Source organism: Lampetra planeri, chromosome 10, assembly GCF_965212315.1.
Source record: "Lampetra planeri chromosome 10, kcLamPlan1.2.h2, whole genome shotgun sequence".
Taxonomy (NCBI): Eukaryota; Metazoa; Chordata; class Hyperoartia; order Petromyzontiformes; family Petromyzontidae; genus Lampetra; species Lampetra planeri.
Genome location: NC_136116.1, coordinates 1,287,640 through 1,305,736, shown reverse-complemented (window position 1 = coordinate 1,305,736; position 18,097 = coordinate 1,287,640). Strand labels below are relative to the sequence as shown.

The following is an 18,097-nucleotide window of genomic DNA, read 5'->3' as shown; positions in this document are numbered from 1 at the left end:
CTGTGCACGTGTCTGTAGCTGCCTGTGAGTGTGTCTGTAGCTGCCTGTTCGTGTGTCTGTAGCTGCCTGTGCATGTGTCTGTAGCTGCCTGTGCGTGTGTCTGTAGCTGCCTGTGCGTGTGTCTGTAGCTGCCTGTGCGTGTGTCTGTAGCTGCCTGTGAGTGTGTCTGTAGCTGGCTGTGTGTGGAGTCTATAGCTGCCTTTGTGTGTGTCTAGCTGCCTGTGCGTGTGTTTGGAGAGTGAAGTGGCAGCGGAGTAGTTGGCACCATGCTACAAACTCCACGAATCAAGAGCAAGTCCGTGGCGTATATCTGATCCAGACCACGTGGTTGGGCTTGGTACTTACTGCACAACCCCCTGGAGTGCTGCCCCCTACATTTGTAGTTGCTGGCGAGAGTAACGCTTGCCCCGACGGTCTCTTATGGCTAAACGGGGTATCCACGCATTTTTATTAGTGTGGAGAGGGGTTGCTAATTGTTGCGTGTGCTGCGGCTGTGTTGCAGGTCCACAGGTGCAGCACACGTACGCGTCCACCGGCCTCTACAACGTGACCGTGGTGGCCTATAACCTCGTGGGCTCACTCAACGCCACGGCGCAGCTCTCCGTGCAGAACGCCATGCACGGTGCGCCCCGCTGACCCACACCCCCGCGGCCCTGCCAGTCCACCGCACCGCAATACGCCGACCTGCAACCTCATTGCACCGTCAAACATTCGCAGTGATGTATAAAAGAGAAAACAAATATCGTTCTGGTGTGAGCCAATATGGTTTGCTGTGATAGATTATAAATGAATATAAAACAAACACCTGCCAGGTGGCTAGCAATTGGAAGGTTACGAGTTCTAATCAAGATTGGAGGTGCAATCGGGGCCCCTCATTCCTCCCAGGTGAATAAAATAGGTAGCACTTTGTGCAGAAGTCAGCAGCGATTGTCCTATGGAGAAGTCGCCCCTGCCATAGGATTTTGCAATTTCAGTCACTGGTTCAGGGCTGTAAACGGGAAATGAGCACTGCCTTGATGCTCATGTGAGCAGGAAATCACTTCGATTGTTATTGTTATAGATAATAGGAGATAACGTTTTTTTTATATATATATGGTTGCTTTTAGACTCTTCAAACATTCAAATTGTATTTCATTGTACTTATTGGTTATCAGTGAGTTTACTGGACTTGAGACTGTTGCCTGCATTTTCATTAAACGCTTCTACTTAGTTGCAACTAAGTAAGACTTTAGGATTCCGTTTTTGTCCCTAAACGACAATGAGAGGTGAGTGTAAAACAGTCGCGGTGTAGAAAGTCTCGTGTGTGCCATTAACCCGGCTCATGCCTTTTGGCTCGCACAGCTGTGATGATCGAGACGACTTCCAAGTATTTTGCCGTGAAAAGCACTGTGGGCTTCTCCGTCATTCCGGCCGACACTGTGTCCGTCACGTTCGAGTGGCACTTTGGGGACGGCACGGACCCTGTCACCGTACGGCTCCCTTACGCTACTTACAGCTATGAGTACGCCCGCACGTGAGTACCGAAGTTCTGCCACCATCCTGGCCTCTGCCGACGTGGCTAATTATTATTGTTGTTACTACGTTTTTTGAATGTTGAATTTAAGCGGCACGCTTGTCTACGCCACTGCTGGCTTGGCCCCGTCCGCTGGCCCGGCACCTGCCTCTGTGGAGTGTCTGTCACCGCGCCACCGTCGTGCTCCGTTCCTCACCACTCGTCTGGTTCCGCTCACGAGGGCGCACCGCTCGCGGCAGGTACAACGTGTCGGTGCGCGCCTGCAACGGCATCAGCTGCACGGTGTCCAACGTGCTGTCGCTGGAGGTGCAGCAGCCCGTGGCGATCAACAGCCTCATGGTGAACGGGACCAAGAGGGTGCCGGGGCTGCTGCTGGGTAGGCCCGTGACGTTCCAGATCTTCATGAACTCCAACTCTGCTCTGCGCTACAACTGGAGCTTTGGGGATGGCGACGTGCGGACAGGAAACGGCTCGGAAGTGCACACCTACCAGAGGTGGGCCGGGGAGGTAGCCCATCCTGCACTTTTGGTTCTACCCCACAGAGCACGGCGTCTCTTTGAGAATGAAAAACAAGAATAGGTCTTACCCTTTCTGGCAATTAAACAGGGTTAAGATGTCTGTTTCAATATCACTTCAGCAGCAGGACACTTTTCGATGTTGAGTGTTAGCCAGGCTTGTGTGTTGATTGGGATTGGGACGAATCTGTTTAATGTAATTGAATTGCCAAACTACTTGTGCACAGCATTGCCACCTGTCCTAGACTTACCAGGTTCGTCCTACCTGTTTTTGTCAGTTATGTACTAATCAAGTACCACCTACGACAATGACACATTTACATCCACTTCTCTGCCTCTACTGGTCTTGTGAACGATTCCTCTTCTTCCCATAGTGAATCGTGGTTTATTTTTGGTACCTGAAAGGTGGCAGCCCTACTTGTTGTGCAGTCTGTCTAATAATGGCGTCTCTGGTTTGGCGGTGCTGTCGTGCAGGCAGGGGGAGTTTGAGGTGGAGGTGACGGTGTGGAACGACGTCTCGTCGGGTCAGCTGCAGAAGACGGTGTTTGTGGTGCTGGAGCCGTGCTCCCCGCCGCTCGTCAAGCTGCACGTCTCGCTGCCCATCAAGGCCCGTGCTCCCAAAAGCACCACAGATTGAAACGCACGAACGCTTGAACCTTTTCACACGCAAAGCGCTTTCCAACCGCACAGCACCCTGCAGCCAGAAAATGTATTCTGTTAACATGGTCAGTTAAATTTTTGGTAAATAAAAAGCTAAATGAGTGAGACATGGGGGCCCAAGTCCTGAATTGCAATATTGTTATTTCCCCAGATGTTGTCACTAGATGGAAACAGACACGTCATGTAAGTGGCCTGCGAAAAAATAGCTTAATTTGGGCTTACGTGAAATATCCATGCACAGGAGGGTATTGCGGGGTCGTGAGAAGAGACAGGATTGGCTGTAATTTTTTATTAGATACTGAAAATGTATTTTTCTTCGTGAAAATACGCGCGGTGCCATGTATCAAGGGCTTTGTCCTCATGCTGCCTCTGCCCCTAGCAGATGGTCCGCCGGCGACCACTGGCGCTGGCTGTGAGTCTGGAGGATGAGAAAGTCGACTGCGTCACCTCCCGGCTGCTGCTTTTCAACTGGACCGTCGTTGACAAGGACGGCTCTGTGCTGGCGCTGCCGCCATCTGTGGCCACCAACAACCGGGGGCTTGTCATTCCGGCGAACACCCTGAGCTACGGGAACTATACCGTGGCCACCAAGGTGAGCGTGTGGCTGCACTCTTAGTGACGGCATCGTTCTCCGCACAACGGTACGCCGTGTACATTCATACGAGTGCCGCGTGAAAACTGTCTCTGTCGCCGCCGTACAACGGCAACACCTCCAGTCAGCTAATATTTCAGACAACAATGGCTCTTCAGCATAAAATTTGGCTCCGGTTCTTCCTGATGTTCCTGTTTTGTTTTCATGACGGTGAACTCAGAAGTACGCTGACCGTGGCCTGGTTTCAGCTCCTCAGCAGTTGGTGTGATGTAGATCTGAGCCGGCGAAGCCGCGTCAGTGGCAACGAGGATGCAGTTGTAGTGAGGCATGGGGGCCTCAATACCCAACGTGCTGGTGACGGTCAGCACGACGGCATAGGTCTGGTTGTCCGTCAGCATGTTGGGCCGCAGGGTCAGGGTGTCCCCACTCAAGCCTTTGTCAATGAGAGAGAGAGTGAGAAACTTGGCACCGAGCGGCATCTTTTGTGGCGTGGCGAACCGCGCCCAGGTGCAGATCGCGGGCACGATTGTGTACGCGGTGTACGCGGTGAGCGTCGTGGTGGAGCCCTCGCCGCTCGTGAGCATCATCTCCGGCGGCACGAGGGTGTTCCTCACTCGGCAGCAACACGTGCTGCTGGACGGGTCGCGTTCCCTCGACCCCGACGACCCGGAGGCCTCGACCGACCTCAGGCGAGTTGGGTCATCGCCTCCACCATGTCCTTTACATTTCGGGTTCATTCAGGATGGCCCGGTAAAATAATTTTGTGAACAAAGGATTGTTTCATTTATGAATACTTTTTACACATTTACAAGTTTTAATGTTATTGCAGTTGATTTTTTTTTTTTTACAAAATTCTGGAACTCACAATCCACTGCTAACTGGACCGAGAGCTGGCTGATGTGTGACGTTTCTGTGCAGCATGGAGACGCGGCTCACAACGAGAGTCGGCGTGCCTTGCACTCTGCGTTCAGTGGTTGATCTCTCGCAGAGTGCAGTTGACCGTTCTTAGTTCCAATGTTATGGGTGTGGCAAAAAAAAATCCCGGTAAATGCAGGGCACAGTTATATGTGCCCATCGTAGTTTGAGGGCGCACTATAGGTTTGATAAAAAACCTCGTTTGCTTAATGGTTTCAGCAATGTAAGACACTCGCCTTGTGCTGCGATGATGGATGATGGGTTATGACGAGAAGTAGTGCTAACAAAAGGTATAATTTAGAGCTGAGCTATGGGCCTCTTTTCTTATCATCAACCATCACCTATTCCTCCTCCATTATCGACGTTTCCGCAGAGGGGAAAGGGCAGTGAGTGTGGGCCTGCAGGTTTTCGCAGCGGCAACTTTCTCGCGTGTCCGTTGCCCGACCGCCGGGGCGCTTTTGACTCTCTTGTTGGCGTCAGGGGACCCCGGGGAGTAAACAATCACGTCCGGCTGCCGCAGGTTCAGCTGGGGCTGCTACCTGAAGGGGAAGCCGCGCACCTCGTGCTGGGACGTGACTTCCCTGGGCGGCGGCCTCAGCCCCCTCGAGTCGAGCGCCATGCGCCTCGAGTTCCCCGCCGCGCTGCTGGTGCAGACGGACGCCTTCGTCATCTCGCTCACCGTCGGCAAGCCCGGACGGGACGCCGTTACCGCCAAGCAGTTCGTCACCATCTACCAAGAAGCCCCCCTCCGGTGCGTGTCGTGTTGTTGTTGTTTTGTTGTGGTGTTGTTGTTGTGTTGTTATGTTGCTGTTGTGTTGTTGCTGCTGGTCGTACCCTTTGTTTAATGAAGAGATAAAATAAACCCGTTGAGGGCATGAAACAACGTGGCCTCTTTTGCAAGCGCAATCCTGGGTTGCGTCAAGCGCTGGCAGAGAATCGCATTTGCTCTGAAGCAAAACGAGTTTATGCATCTCTCTCTCTCCAATAAGAAGCCAACTGCAACATGGTTACCCAGGATTTGTCAGCAACTTTGAATAATTATGCCTTTAATACAAATGAGTGTATGTATTAATATGTTAGATTTTAAAACGGTTTGTCCCTTCCTCCATATCTACTCATGAGTAACTGGTCATGCACCAATTAAAAACTTAATTCGGAAACATTCTTAAGTAAAATTTCCATCAGGGCCATATCGTGTACAGGTGTATAGTGTAGTCTCCAACTATGACTCCCTCCATCTCTCTGGCACTGGCCTCTCTATCCTTGTGCTATGATGATGGGCCACTGCTCAAAACGTCATCGATTAGATATTTTTCTAGGGCAGTGTTTTTGATCAATGTGTTCAGTTTCTGAACATAAAAGTTAGTCTTAACAATACTGTCAATATTTGTAACAATGCCCTCCATTTATGAGAGAAAGCTTCAATGAATCTTCAGACGTATTATAAGGAGTGCCCCGCATTGCGATGTTTGGGTATTTCAATAACGAGCGTTCTTTCCTGAGACTCAAGCAGAACCGTTGCTTTGATTGGAAGGCTTCGCACACGAGTAGGTAGTTGCCATGCGGCGCACACGCTGTTAGTTTCCTTGAAACATCTGTGCAACAATCACCGTAAGTATATGTTGATGTTTCCGTAATTTTATTTCACTACCTACAATTTTTTTGTATTTTATTTGTTACTCTTAGTTCTTTCGGTAAAGTCACGTAGGTAAAAATTAATAAAAATAAAACAATAAAAATCACGACGTTTCGGAGGTAACACAAGCTTCCGTCATCAGGTGAAACCGTCACAGCAAAATATCTGTACCTTATATAGTGGTTAAGGGGGGAGGAGGAGTTGTGAAGTGATCAATTACTGTTTTTGTTATAATGCTGGGTGGGTAAATGAATTAGATACGATTAAGCCGCTCTTTGTTATGCTGTTTGTGCGCAAGTCACTGTGGGATGAATGGACTCGTGGTTAGGGAGGTGTTGCGCAAGTAACGGTGGATGTACATAATAGTAAAGGAGCGGAAATGCCCATGTTTATACCAGTGTTGGCTGACAATAAAGAGTACTGTTAAACGTTAGGGATGTTAACACTCAGTGAAGTAAAATAGTGCCTGTCAGATAAGATGGTCCAAAAGTGTGTAATTAACTCTTTTTTGCATGGTTGATAACATCTTTCCAATGAGGGGACCGTCACAGCCGAATTAGCTGCATCAAGTGAGGCAATGATTCAAGATGTAATCCCTTATAAGCAAGTTGAAGGGGGGAGGAGAGGGGGGGGCTCATCAGAATGTGGTAGCCAATGAATGGAACGTATCGGGAGGGAGGGGGGCGGGGCTCAAAGACAGCACGGAGTGCTAAGTACAACGCATCGGGAGGGGGAGGGGGGGGGGCGGGGCCAAAAGCATGGACGACGGCTTGGACGCGGTTGCTGCTGCACACGCCAACACAATGGACAGAGAGGGGGAGGGGAGGCCTGATACACATGATAGACAAAAGAACGAAAATGCCCATGTTTATACCAATGCTGGCTGAACAATGAAGAGAGTACTGTTAAAAAATAACTGGGGATGTTAACACTCGGTAAAGTAAAGTAAAATAGTGCCTGTCAGATAAGATGGTCCAAAAAAGTGTAATTAAGTCTTTTTTGCGTGGTTGATAACATCTTTCCAATGATTACTAAGTTTGTACCCATCATCACGGTTGAAATTATGTCTGTGTTTGTATATTTGTATGGCTTCGTGTACAAACCTTTGATGGTAGCCAGGAGGTTTGCAGAGAACCTTGGTCTCGGAAAAGACAATTTCATGAGAGCCCACCGAGTTGTAGCAATGATCGGCAACGGCAGAAGAATCAGTTCTGCCGTGTTTCAGATCTGACTTGTGCTCGCGGACACGATCAGAAACATGACGTTTCGTTTCTTCAATGTAGCAATCACCACAAATGCAACTCAATTTGTAGACTCCAGGATACTGTAAGTCAGGAACGACATCCTTCACAGATGGAATCAGATCACGGATTTTATGCACTGTACTGAATCGGACTTGGATCTTATGTTTGTTTAGAATTTTGGAGATCTTTTTGGTCACGCCTGCTATGTATGGTAATGTGATGGTTTTGGTCGGAGTTTCATGTGGCTGTTTCTGTGTGGTGGGAGAGACAGCTTGGCGGATAGTACGGTCAGAGTATCCGTTCATCCTGAGGGCCCGATGTACATGTCTTAATTCACCGGTCAGGTGGTGTTTGTCAGAAATGCCATGGGCTCTGTGGTATAGCGTTTTGATGAGAGAATTCTTTTGAGATGGGTGGTGGTGGGAATCCGGTTTCAAGTAGGAATCTCTGTGGGTGGCTTTCCTGTAGACAGAATGTCCCAAGGATCCGTCAGGCCTCCTCTCAAACAGAATATCCAAGAATGGTAGTTTACCGTCTTTCTCCACTTCCATGGTGAATCTGATGGATGGGTGTCTAGAATTGATGTGGTCCAAGAAGTGGTTCAATGCTGGGAGGCCATGTGGCCAGATGACGAAAGTGTCATCTACATACCTCTTCCACAGGGAAGGACGCAGGGTGGATGTCTGGATGGCGTCTGATTCAAACTTTTCCATGAACATGTTGGCTATAACTGGTGACAAAGGGGAGCCCATAGGGGTACCCTCATTCTGTTTGTAGAAGGTGCCATTCCAGGTAAAATAGGTGTTGGTGAGGCAATGCCTAACCAGCGCAGGTGCATCAGAATTCAATCCATGTTGGACTAAGTCCTCAATTATTGTTAGGGTGTCCGGTACTGGGACTTTGGTAAACAAAGATACTACATCAAAGCTGACGAGGATGTCATCAGGAGATAGTACCATGTCCTTAACCATAGAGACTAATTGGGTTGAGTTGAGTACTGCCGAAGAGGTCTTGCCTGTGAAAGGGAGCAGAGTATCTGATAGAAAACGGGCTAGTTTGTACGTAGGAGAGTTTATCGTCGACACAATGGGTCGTAGCGGGGTGCCTTCCTTATGGATTTTGGGAAGACCATAGAGTCTGGGAGGTCTTGCCGCCGATGGTTTTAGAGAGGGACGTTTGCTTGGTTCGATTAGGGAAGTCGAACTCGTGATGATACTGTTGGTTTTCGTCGTTAGGCTTTTAGTGGGATCCTTTTTAATTTTGGAGTAACTCCCATCATTAAGAAGGTCCAGGATTTTGTTGTTGTATGAATCTTTATCCATGATGACCGTGGCATTGCTCTTGTCTGCCGAGAGGATGACTATATCATCTCTCTTTTTTAGGTCAGCGAGTTCAGAGCGTTCGTTTTTGCTGATGTTACTAGTGGGTTTCTTAGCATTCTTAAGAATAGTAGCTATTTCAGCTCTTGCTACATCCGCATGGATGTGTCCTATGCCTCTGAGGGCTACATCAATCTGAGAAATCATATCCTCTACTGGTATATATTTAGGGGTGACGGCGAAATTTAGTCCTTTGGCCAGTACCGTTTTTAGAGTGTCAGAAATTGGGATGTTACTCTGATTAATCACGGTCTTGTTAACATCCAGCTTTGCGATGTGTGGCTCTGGTTTCTTCTTAGATAGGAGGTTGAATTTAGAAATCAGGTTAGCTTTGCATTTGGCTGACATTGAGTCAGCAGAAGCATAAGTCATGTTATCAACGTGGTTCCAATCAGAAGGTGACATTTTTTGTGTTAACATTAAATGTGTTTGTAAGAGAGTCTTGTCTAAATTATCGAGTTCAGATCGGAGTAACCTTATTCTCTCTGAGATTAGTGATAGGCTAGCTTAAAAAAAGATCTGTTTAGAGTTCGGTGAGGACACAGCAGCGGATGTGAGTGTGAAAGCGATGGGTATTACCTTGTTATCTCGGCATCTCTTGAGGAAGGCCAGCGTCTCGAGAAGCTGTGACTTCTTGTCTCGTTGTCTGTTAAAAACTCTAACAGATAGGTGGAATTCCTCCCCGTAGAGGGCATTAATTCTAGATTTGAAGCTTTCGTGACTACAAGGATTCATATTCTTAGGTTTTTTCGGTAAAGTCACGTAGGTAAAATATCAAAATTAATGAAAATAAAATAAAATAAAACAAAAATCACGACGTTTCGGAGGCAACACACGTCTCCGTCATCAGGTGGGACCGTCACAGCCGAATTAGCTGCATTAAGTGAGGCAATGATTGCCTCACTTGATGCAGCTAATTCGGCTGTGACGGCAAAATTGAGTCGTCCGCCGTTGCCGATCATTGCTACAACTCGGTGGGCTCTCATGAGATTGTTTTCTCCGAGACTAAGGTGCTCTGCAAGCCTTCTGGCTACCATCAAAGGTTTGTACACGACGCCATTCAGATATACAAACACAGACATAATTTCAACCGTGATGATGGGTACAAACTTAGTAATCATTGGAAAGATGTTATCAACCATGCAAAAAAGAGTTAATTACACACTTTTGGACCATCTTATCTGACAGGCACTATTTTACTTCACCGAGTGTTAACATCCCTAACGTTTAACAGTACTCTTTATTGTCAGCCAACACTGGTATAAACATGGGCATTTCCGCTCCTTTTCTATTATGTACATCCACAGTTACTTGCGCAACACGTCCCTGACCACGAGTCCATTCATCCCACAGTGACTTGCACACAAACAGCATAACAAAGAGCGGCTTAATCGTATCTAATTCATTTACCCACCCAGCAGTATAACAAAAGCAGTAATTGACCACTTCACAACTCCTCCTCCCCCGCTGCCCTTCCTGGCTCCTCCCCCCTTAACCACTATATAAGGTACAGATATTTTGCTTTGACGGTTTCACCTGAAGACGGAAGCTTGTGTTGCCTCCGAAACGTCGTGATTTTTATTGTTTTATTTTTATTAATTTTTATTTCATTTTTTACCTACGTGACTTTACTGAAATAACTAAGAGTATGAATCCTTGCAGTCACGAAAGCTTCAAATCTAGAAATTGTATTTGTTGTTGATTGAGTTTGTGCACTGTTCTCTATCTATCGCATAACATGGTTGTTTTTTTCTCTCTGTTTTAGATTTGTGTCTTTGTTACGCTTAGGTTTCATGTTTTTGCTGTTGGCATTTTGGGGACCCAGATCACTCTTGCAAATGGGCATCACCCTGGTCTCTTGCGCATTCACCTGGTTCAACGAAATCAACTTGTAACTCGAAAACCAACTTTCTCCTTGCAGGGTGGCGTTGTGGTGCCCGGTGTGTGAGAGCGGCGTGGTCCGGTGGGATCAGGAGCTCACCGTGCACGCCTCTTGCCCTGGTTGCAGCCTCTCGGCCAACATCTCCTACGCGTGGGCCCTCAAGCCCGTCCTCTCACAACTGCCGACAATCAATCACAGTACTGAGCCCACTTCTGCACTGTGTCCACAATGCCTCCTCACCCTTTGCCTGACAGACCGCGACAAGGCACAGACTCTCTGCTCGATTATTTCCGTACGTGCTGCCATACATAGAGTGCTGTTACTGTGTACCCGATAGGGGAGTTGATGCGGCCTTAAGAAAATGAGGTTTATGTCTGGTTTTCTCATTTCAGAAAATTTCTGTATCCTGAGGGACGGGCAATCCAGCAGCCTATTTGGGCCTACCACATCGGCACCTCCCACAGACACCATGTCACCAATTCCCACATCCTCATCCGTGGCCAATGACACCTACGCTGCATCCTCCATCACCGTGCTCTCCTCCAGAGCCACACCCTCCTCCATCGCATCCTCCACCGCCTCCTCCACAGCCTCCTCCATTCGTTCAACGTCCACCACTTCCTCCACCTCCTCGACCTCCTCACAGGCCACAGCTCCCGGCGCGACACAAGCAAACAAGACGGCACCCGCCGTGGCCATCCCCACGAGCTCTCGTGCCTCCACGCAGGCCGCCAACCCGCCGGCATGTGAAGCCTCTGTCTCCAGCACGGCCGCGCCCACTGAGACGTCGTCGCAGGACATGTTTCCCCCACTAGATCCGGGGAACGTGGAGGAGGGCGAGGCGTCAGAGGGCAGGCCGTCCTTGAATCGCAAGAGGAGAGCTGCCACCTCCGAGGATTCCGCAGGCGAGTGGCTCTGCTGTTTTTCCCAGTTAATGTCAAAAGTTGAACCAAAGAAACGTTGGTGTTTTCACTCTTTGCTGGAGCTATGGCCATAGAGACCGACGTTATCCAGCGAAAAATGTCTAAGCAAGCCCAATGAGACCCAGAGGGTCAAAACTGTCCCAGAGTTTGCTTTCTTAAGGAAATGAGGCTGGATAATGTTGGTCTGGAAAGAGAATAGTGCACTATAACACATGTTTATATCTATGCGGAGACACAGAACAGAGCTCTGCTTATATTTGCTATTGCACATAATGCTCTGCAACAACACACAATGAGTTTGTATACAATGGCCATACCTGATAGCTCCACACAGCCATCTGTGAGAGTTGTACGATTCCTCCGACTGCTCGCAGGTCACCCTGCCAACTGCTCGAACTCGACGGCGACAAACGCGACGGCCGCACCTCCCACGATGACTCCTCCTGTGACCAGCGAGTGGCTCCCAATGTTGCCTCCAGGTCTCGAAGAGGGAGCCAACGTTTTCCAAAGACCCCAGCGTATGGGTGAGTGCACGGCCGTCTCTACGCGCTCAGCCTGCTTGGCTCTGCAAGTAGACGCAGAGGCTGCTAAGCGTTGCCTAACGTGCCCACGGATGTCACTGTTGACACAAGGGTCGGGTTCGGATTATCGCGGAAAAACGGGATGTCACAGGCAAATACCGCTTCCCTATCGCGCGGGCTTCCGGCTTCAAGCGAACGCCGCTGTCGTCGTGTGCCCAGTGACGAGCAATGTGAGCAGCGAGGCTCCGAGCAACGTGAGCAACGAGGATCCAGGCCCATCCACCACCCGGAGCGCGCCGTCCATGGCGAGCAAATCCACTCCCCAGGCCGGCTCGTCGGGTAGCATTGTCGATTCGGGCGGGATCTCCAGTAACATCTCCGAGGGCACCGTGAACTCTGGTAGGAGCCCCGAGTGACGCACCGCGTCGTTGCACGCCGCCACGCCTTCCGTTTTTTGCACCCGGCTGCATCACAATCGCATGCTGGCCACATTAATGGAACGCGCGCTCTTTGAATATTTCAGGAAGAGGCTCCGGCTCTGGCTCCGTGACGGTGCCGCCCAACAGTGAGTCTTCCCAGTTCATCTACCTTTGATTTGCCCCGCACTGCTTTACTCTCGCTCCAACGGCGTGGTTATATTATTAACGTGGAGCATCGCTTTATTATCCCGTGGTAATACGCGTCCTCTGCTGACAATGCACCCGTGGGAAAATTACTGCGGTGAAGTGTGCGAGTGCCTTTTAATTATGGTTGCATTTAATCTCACAGTTGCCACAAATACCACAAAACCAGGAGACGAAGTGATCCAGGAAGAGCCAAAGGTCGAAGTTGTCAAAGAGTCGATAGACTACGTTCTGGAGATCAACCTTCTGAGAGAAGACATGACGTCTACCGGTGAGACTGGCGGGAGCTGCCGTGCATGGCCAGCCACCGCCATAGTTGTGCACACGAGCTCCGGCTACCCCATGCACGTTTTTTCTTTTCACAAAATCCCACCAGGGTCCTGCCGTGGCAGTGACGCGCGTTTCCGTTACTCTCTCTTTCTCTCATCGACAAAGGCTTGAGTGGGGACACCCTGACCCTGCGGCCCAACATGCTGACGGACAACCAGACCTACGCCGTCGTGCTGACCGTCACCAGCACGTTGGGTAATGAGGCCCCCATGCCTCACTACAACTGCATCCTCGTTGCCACTGATGCTGCTTCGCTGGCTCATGTCTACATCACACCACGTGGCCCCCTATTTAATGCTGCGTGGGTGCGTTCGTGTGTGCATGCACTGTGGTAGTCACATGACATGCGTGCAAGGCACGATGGGAGTCGTGCCTTGCTGCTGTTTGTCGGCACATCTTTGCGTGTTGTTAAATCTTCGTGTGCATGTGTATATTGTGCACGTGTGCGTGTGTGTTTGTGTGCACATGTATTTGTGTCCATGCACTTACGCCTGCGTGCATGTGGGTGCGTGTGTGTGTGCGTGTATACGCTCATCCGTACAACACTGGTCCGCAGGCACGGCGGTAGAGAAAGGGTACGTACATCTTCTGTTCACGGCTGCCCTCTCTCCGAACCCGGAGGTCTACTGTACCATCAGTCCCAACGATGGTGTGGAATTGCTCACCGTATTCAGCATCTTCTGCAGCAGCTCCAACGCCAAGGTGAGTGGCCACAGGAGGGGCGGAGTGCGGAGAGGAGCGCGATGCCCCACGTTCTCGTTCGGTGCTTCCCAGCTTGCTTCGATCGCCACGGGAAGTGGGCATCCACTTATTGCGTGACGCTCCCGACCATGTCTCCTCCTTGAGCAGCACCAGCCCCTGGAGTACGAGTACAGCTACAGCGCCAGCGGAAGCTCTATGCAGCCCACCCTGCTCTACCAGGGGCTTGACAACGAGCGTATCTTCGTCCTCCCAGCTGGCCGCGTGCAAGATGCCAACATGGGTATGACGCCTGACCTTGGCCACGACGCTTACCGTGCTTGCGCCGGACCTGTCGCGGCGACACTAACGACGCGTGCTGTGTTCCGCAGTGAACGTCTCCATCTTGGCGAGGAACAGCCTGGGCGTCCCGACGGAGCTCTGCTCGCAACGCGTCAAAGTCGATAACCTGTCGGCACCCAATGGCACGACCCTTGACCAGTACATGTGAGTCCGTGATGCAGGAGGGGCAGTGTTGGCACAGTTAGAGGCCAGCGAGAGCCCATTGGAACCCAAGTGTCTTTAAAATATATTTTATTTTGAGTAACGATGCAGAACTGTCAAAAACAGAAAGTTGAGTATTTACAATTGCATACGAAATATTGTGCTGTATTCCTCGGCCATCATGCGAACATAAGGGGAAAAGCTAAGCAGGTGTTTGGTGGCTAGGAGAGGAAAGGAATAGAGAGGAAAGGGGAAGGAAGGGGGTATCCAGGGAAGTACGCGCGATGAATGAGTGATCCACGTGATGGAACCCGCGTCGTTGTCTTTGGGAAGAAGAGCGAGAGTGTTACGTGGGCTCCTTAGCACGTGAACGTTTTGTTAACGGGCGGCGCCTCTCTTGACTCCCCAAGCCACACGGCGCTGGTGACGCCCGGCGCGAAGCTGACGGAGGTGCTCGGGCTGGGAGATGCCCGCCTGACGCGCATCTTCCTGGGCATCGTGGCCTCCGTCCTCAACCGACTCGTCAGCACCGACAATGCCAGCATGACGCGGCAGATGGAAATTCGGGAGAGGCTCATCCAGACCTTGTGCAACCTGCGTATAGCCACAGAGGTAACAGTGCCCCTCTGTGCACAAGCACGGACACCTAGCAGCACCATCAAGTAATCATATGGTGATCGCAAAATTTTCTGTGCAAAAGCGAATGACCCCAAATACACGATATCTGTTTGCAGGAAGAGTTGCGAGACACAGCAACGAGGCTAGCGGAGCTCACGAGCACGCTCCCGCAGGTACCCACTCTCCAACGCGCACTTGGCCTGGCACCCACCCACTCTTGCCGTACGCACTGTCCGCCGTGCACTCACCCTGTCTCCACCACGCGCGCACCCAGCTCCCCATCGCGGTCTCGCGTGCCCTGCGCGTCCTGCGGACGGTGTGCGAGTAACACGCCCGCCGCTGCATCCCGTGCAGCTGGGCAACAACACCTTGTCGATGCTGAGCGAGCTGGCGTGGCTGGTCGCCGCGGATGACGACGCCGCTCCGACCCCCGACTGGGTCTCGGTGACGCAGCTGCTGAGCGCCGTGGGCCGCAGCCTGTGGGTTGTGTCGGCGCGAGAGGATCCCTCCACCCGCCGGCTGCTCCCGCGCGCCGTCGCCTCCATCACCCGCCTCCTGCAGGTGCCCGGCCAGGGACCGGATGCTCGCTGACGGGGACCATCCCTGGGTCACGCGTGTTTAGGGGTGTGCGGTGTGACGGCACACGCGCACTGTTGAAGCGTTTGTTACGTGACTGTCGAGCGGGTTTTAAGTGGCGACCAACAAAAATTAGAAAGGCAAAACGAGTTGATTCGTCGGTCTTCACGGGTGTGCTGCGTAGCTCTCCGACGTGTTTCGGGTTGTGCCGGGTGCTGTACGGCACGCTGTCCGACGTTTTGCTCCACGTGCTGAATGTTCAGCACCCATCACTTATTTGCAAAGTACAAGCATGATCGGCAAGGTTCCTTTATTAAGACCATGGTACACGAGAGCGTATATTAAGAGCAGTCTTCGCCAGCAACCCATTGGCCACGGGCAACTGTGGTAACTTGTACAGAGATCGCGTAGAGTAATGGAGGTATGTCTAGGAGACACGAGAAGACCGTGTGGCAGCTGCCGCTCACAATCGCGAGCGACGATTGCTCTAAAATTGCAGAGCAAACCCTCGCTACTCGCGTGAGTTTCGCATATTCGCGAGTTACTATATGTATGCTCATTTCCTATCCGCGACTCGCCAGACCCCAGAGTATTCGCGAGTGTGCGTAGTGCCGCACCACCGACACTGGGAGGTACGCGCAGAACGTCGTGCCACCTCGGCTGCCCGCTTAGTCCTCAGCCTCACAGCAATCCCACTCTGAATTTGCTGATGTGCATACGTAATTACAGCTGACTCGTTTAACATGTTTGTATAAACGAGTCGACTGTGAGGTCCATTAAAGAGAACGCGAATGCAATCAAGATTAGTGTTGCAGCGAGCGCTACCCCAGAGTGCTAAAACGATAACAGCTGTGTGGCGTTGTTATCAAATACCTGCCTCTCGCGAGGAGTCATCCTCCTGAATTCCTCACCATCACCACCTCCATCGTCGGCAATTCATCATCATCATCCTCCTCATCAAAGGTAATTTTAAAAAAACATTGTTCTTAGTAATGTATTCATTTATTGTCGTCAATGGTCTTAAACATTTGCAATTTCCCCACGTATGTTCACTCGTACTAGGCGCGTACCTAATTTTTCCCATCGGAACAAGGTTTTTTCATTCGCGAATTCTGCGCTCGCGAGCATGTTTATTTACTCTGTCACAATCCTTCAAGGCTTTGTCGCTTGCCGAGCGTGCGACTGCCCCTGCCGTTTGTTTGTCGCCCGTGCCGCAGAGGTACGTGGCGCTCGCGAGCGAGGCGGAGGCGAGCGTGGAGCTGGAGGGTCTGACCGTGCGCGTGGAGCGCCTCGACTCCGTGGGGGGAGTGGTTGCCCGGGTCCCCGTGAGCGGGGGAGCCGTCTTTTACCTTCCGCGGGATCTCGACGGGCAGATCACGCGCCAGCCCAACGGCAGCGTCTACACCCGCACCGTGCACTTCAACGCAAACCCGTACTTCTGGGGCAGCCGCTATCACGAGGTGACTTTCAGAATCTCAATATGCATTTATGGCAAACGTCGTACTCAGATTGTAAATGTTGTGGCTTGGCTCTCCAACACACCGGTTAGTGCTGTACTAGTGACGAATTGGCCACATTCCGTTTATGTGACAACCCTTACCAATTTGCTGTGTCGGGTGGTGGCAGGTTTAACGACACATTTATATATTTACGAGATCTAACCCCAAAAAAACTGTATTATGGATATTTATATTCTTAGGTTTTATCGGTAAAGTCAACGTAGGTAAAACATCAAAATTAATAAAAATAAAATAAAATAAAAATCTCGACGTTTCGGAGGCAACACAAGTCTCCGTCATCAGGTGGGACCGTCACAGCCAGATTAGCTGCATAAAGTGAGGCAATGATTCAAGATGTAATCCCTTAAAAGCAAGTTGAGGGGGGAGGAGAGGGGGGGGAGCTCATCAGAATGTGGTAGCCAATGAATGGAACGTATCGGGAGGGAGGGGGGCGGGGCTCAAAGACGGCACGGAGTGCCACGTACAACGCATCGGGAGGGGGAGGGGGGTGGGGCCAAAAGGATGGACGACGGCGTGGACGCGGTTGTGCGCAAGCAACTACTACTGCACACGACAACGCATTGGACAGAGAGGGGGAGGGGAGGCCAGATACACATGATAGAAAATAACGAAAATGCCCATGTTTATACCAATGCTGGCTGAACAATGAAGAGAGTACTGTTAAACACTGGGGATGTTAACACTCGGTAAAGTAAAGTAAAATAGTGCCTGTCAGATAAGATGGTCCAAAAAAAGTGTCATTAAGTCTTTTTTGCGTGGTTGATAACATCTTTCCAATGATTACTAAGTTTGTACCCATCATCACGGTTGAAATTATGTCTGTGTTTGTATATTTGTATGGCTTCGTGTACAAACCTTTGATGGTAGCCAGGAGGTTTGCAGAGAACCTTGGTCTCGGAAAAGACAATTTCATGAGAGCCCACCGAGTTGTAGCAATGATCGGCAACGGCTGAAGAATCAGTTCTGCCGTGTTTCAGATCTGACTTGTGCTCGCGGACACGATTTTTATTAATTTTTATGTTTTACCTACGTGACTTTACCGAAAAAACCTAAGAATATGAATCCTTGCAGTCACGAAAGCTTCAAATCTAGAATTATGGATATTTATTTATACTGCAGGAGGAATCCAATGAACTATAAAGCTTTTTTGTCACAGAGGTCCAGCAAGGTGGGTCGGAAAGCTACAACAATAAAGAGTTGATTGAGTGTGCTGATTTTAAAGGTGCATTGAAAAATTATAATACTCCGATTGATGCTCCTGCTGTTGTGGAGTGACTCATGCAGCCAGATATGGCTGCAGGGTTTTGGTAATACATGTTGTTTATGTCATTTATTGTGAAAATTCCGTCACAGTTCCTATGATCACTGTTTCATTGCTTTCATGGCTTTATTTTGGTGATTTCGAAAAGTGTATTGGTTTAGCCATGTTTGTTTGTTGTTGTACAGAGTTAGACTGATGGCCTTAATC

The 18,097-nt window shown here is 50.2% G+C and overlaps 1 protein-coding gene across 1 annotated transcript in view; it reads left to right on the top strand.

Moving 5' to 3' along the window:
* PKD1L1 (polycystin 1 like 1, transient receptor potential channel interacting) overlaps positions 1 to 18,097 on the top strand; it is an 82,538-nt gene that overhangs the window by 34,066 nt on the left and 30,375 nt on the right. Inside the window, exons 18-38 of the mRNA XM_078597864.1 lie at positions 503 to 622; positions 1,342 to 1,513; positions 1,753 to 2,007; positions 2,503 to 2,635; positions 3,071 to 3,280; positions 3,788 to 3,969; positions 4,716 to 4,946; positions 10,376 to 10,533; positions 10,729 to 11,241; positions 11,634 to 11,783; positions 12,000 to 12,179; positions 12,304 to 12,345; positions 12,549 to 12,674; positions 12,839 to 12,928; positions 13,290 to 13,435; positions 13,583 to 13,715; positions 13,804 to 13,918; positions 14,326 to 14,527; positions 14,650 to 14,706; positions 14,888 to 15,094; positions 16,327 to 16,569. Of these exons, the coding sequence (XP_078453990.1) occupies positions 503 to 622; positions 1,342 to 1,513; positions 1,753 to 2,007; positions 2,503 to 2,635; positions 3,071 to 3,280; positions 3,788 to 3,969; positions 4,716 to 4,946; positions 10,376 to 10,533; positions 10,729 to 11,241; positions 11,634 to 11,783; positions 12,000 to 12,179; positions 12,304 to 12,345; positions 12,549 to 12,674; positions 12,839 to 12,928; positions 13,290 to 13,435; positions 13,583 to 13,715; positions 13,804 to 13,918; positions 14,326 to 14,527; positions 14,650 to 14,706; positions 14,888 to 15,094; positions 16,327 to 16,569 (3,665 nt within the window). The remainder of the gene's footprint in view (positions 1 to 502; positions 623 to 1,341; positions 1,514 to 1,752; positions 2,008 to 2,502; positions 2,636 to 3,070; positions 3,281 to 3,787; positions 3,970 to 4,715; positions 4,947 to 10,375; positions 10,534 to 10,728; positions 11,242 to 11,633; positions 11,784 to 11,999; positions 12,180 to 12,303; positions 12,346 to 12,548; positions 12,675 to 12,838; positions 12,929 to 13,289; positions 13,436 to 13,582; positions 13,716 to 13,803; positions 13,919 to 14,325; positions 14,528 to 14,649; positions 14,707 to 14,887; positions 15,095 to 16,326; positions 16,570 to 18,097) is intronic.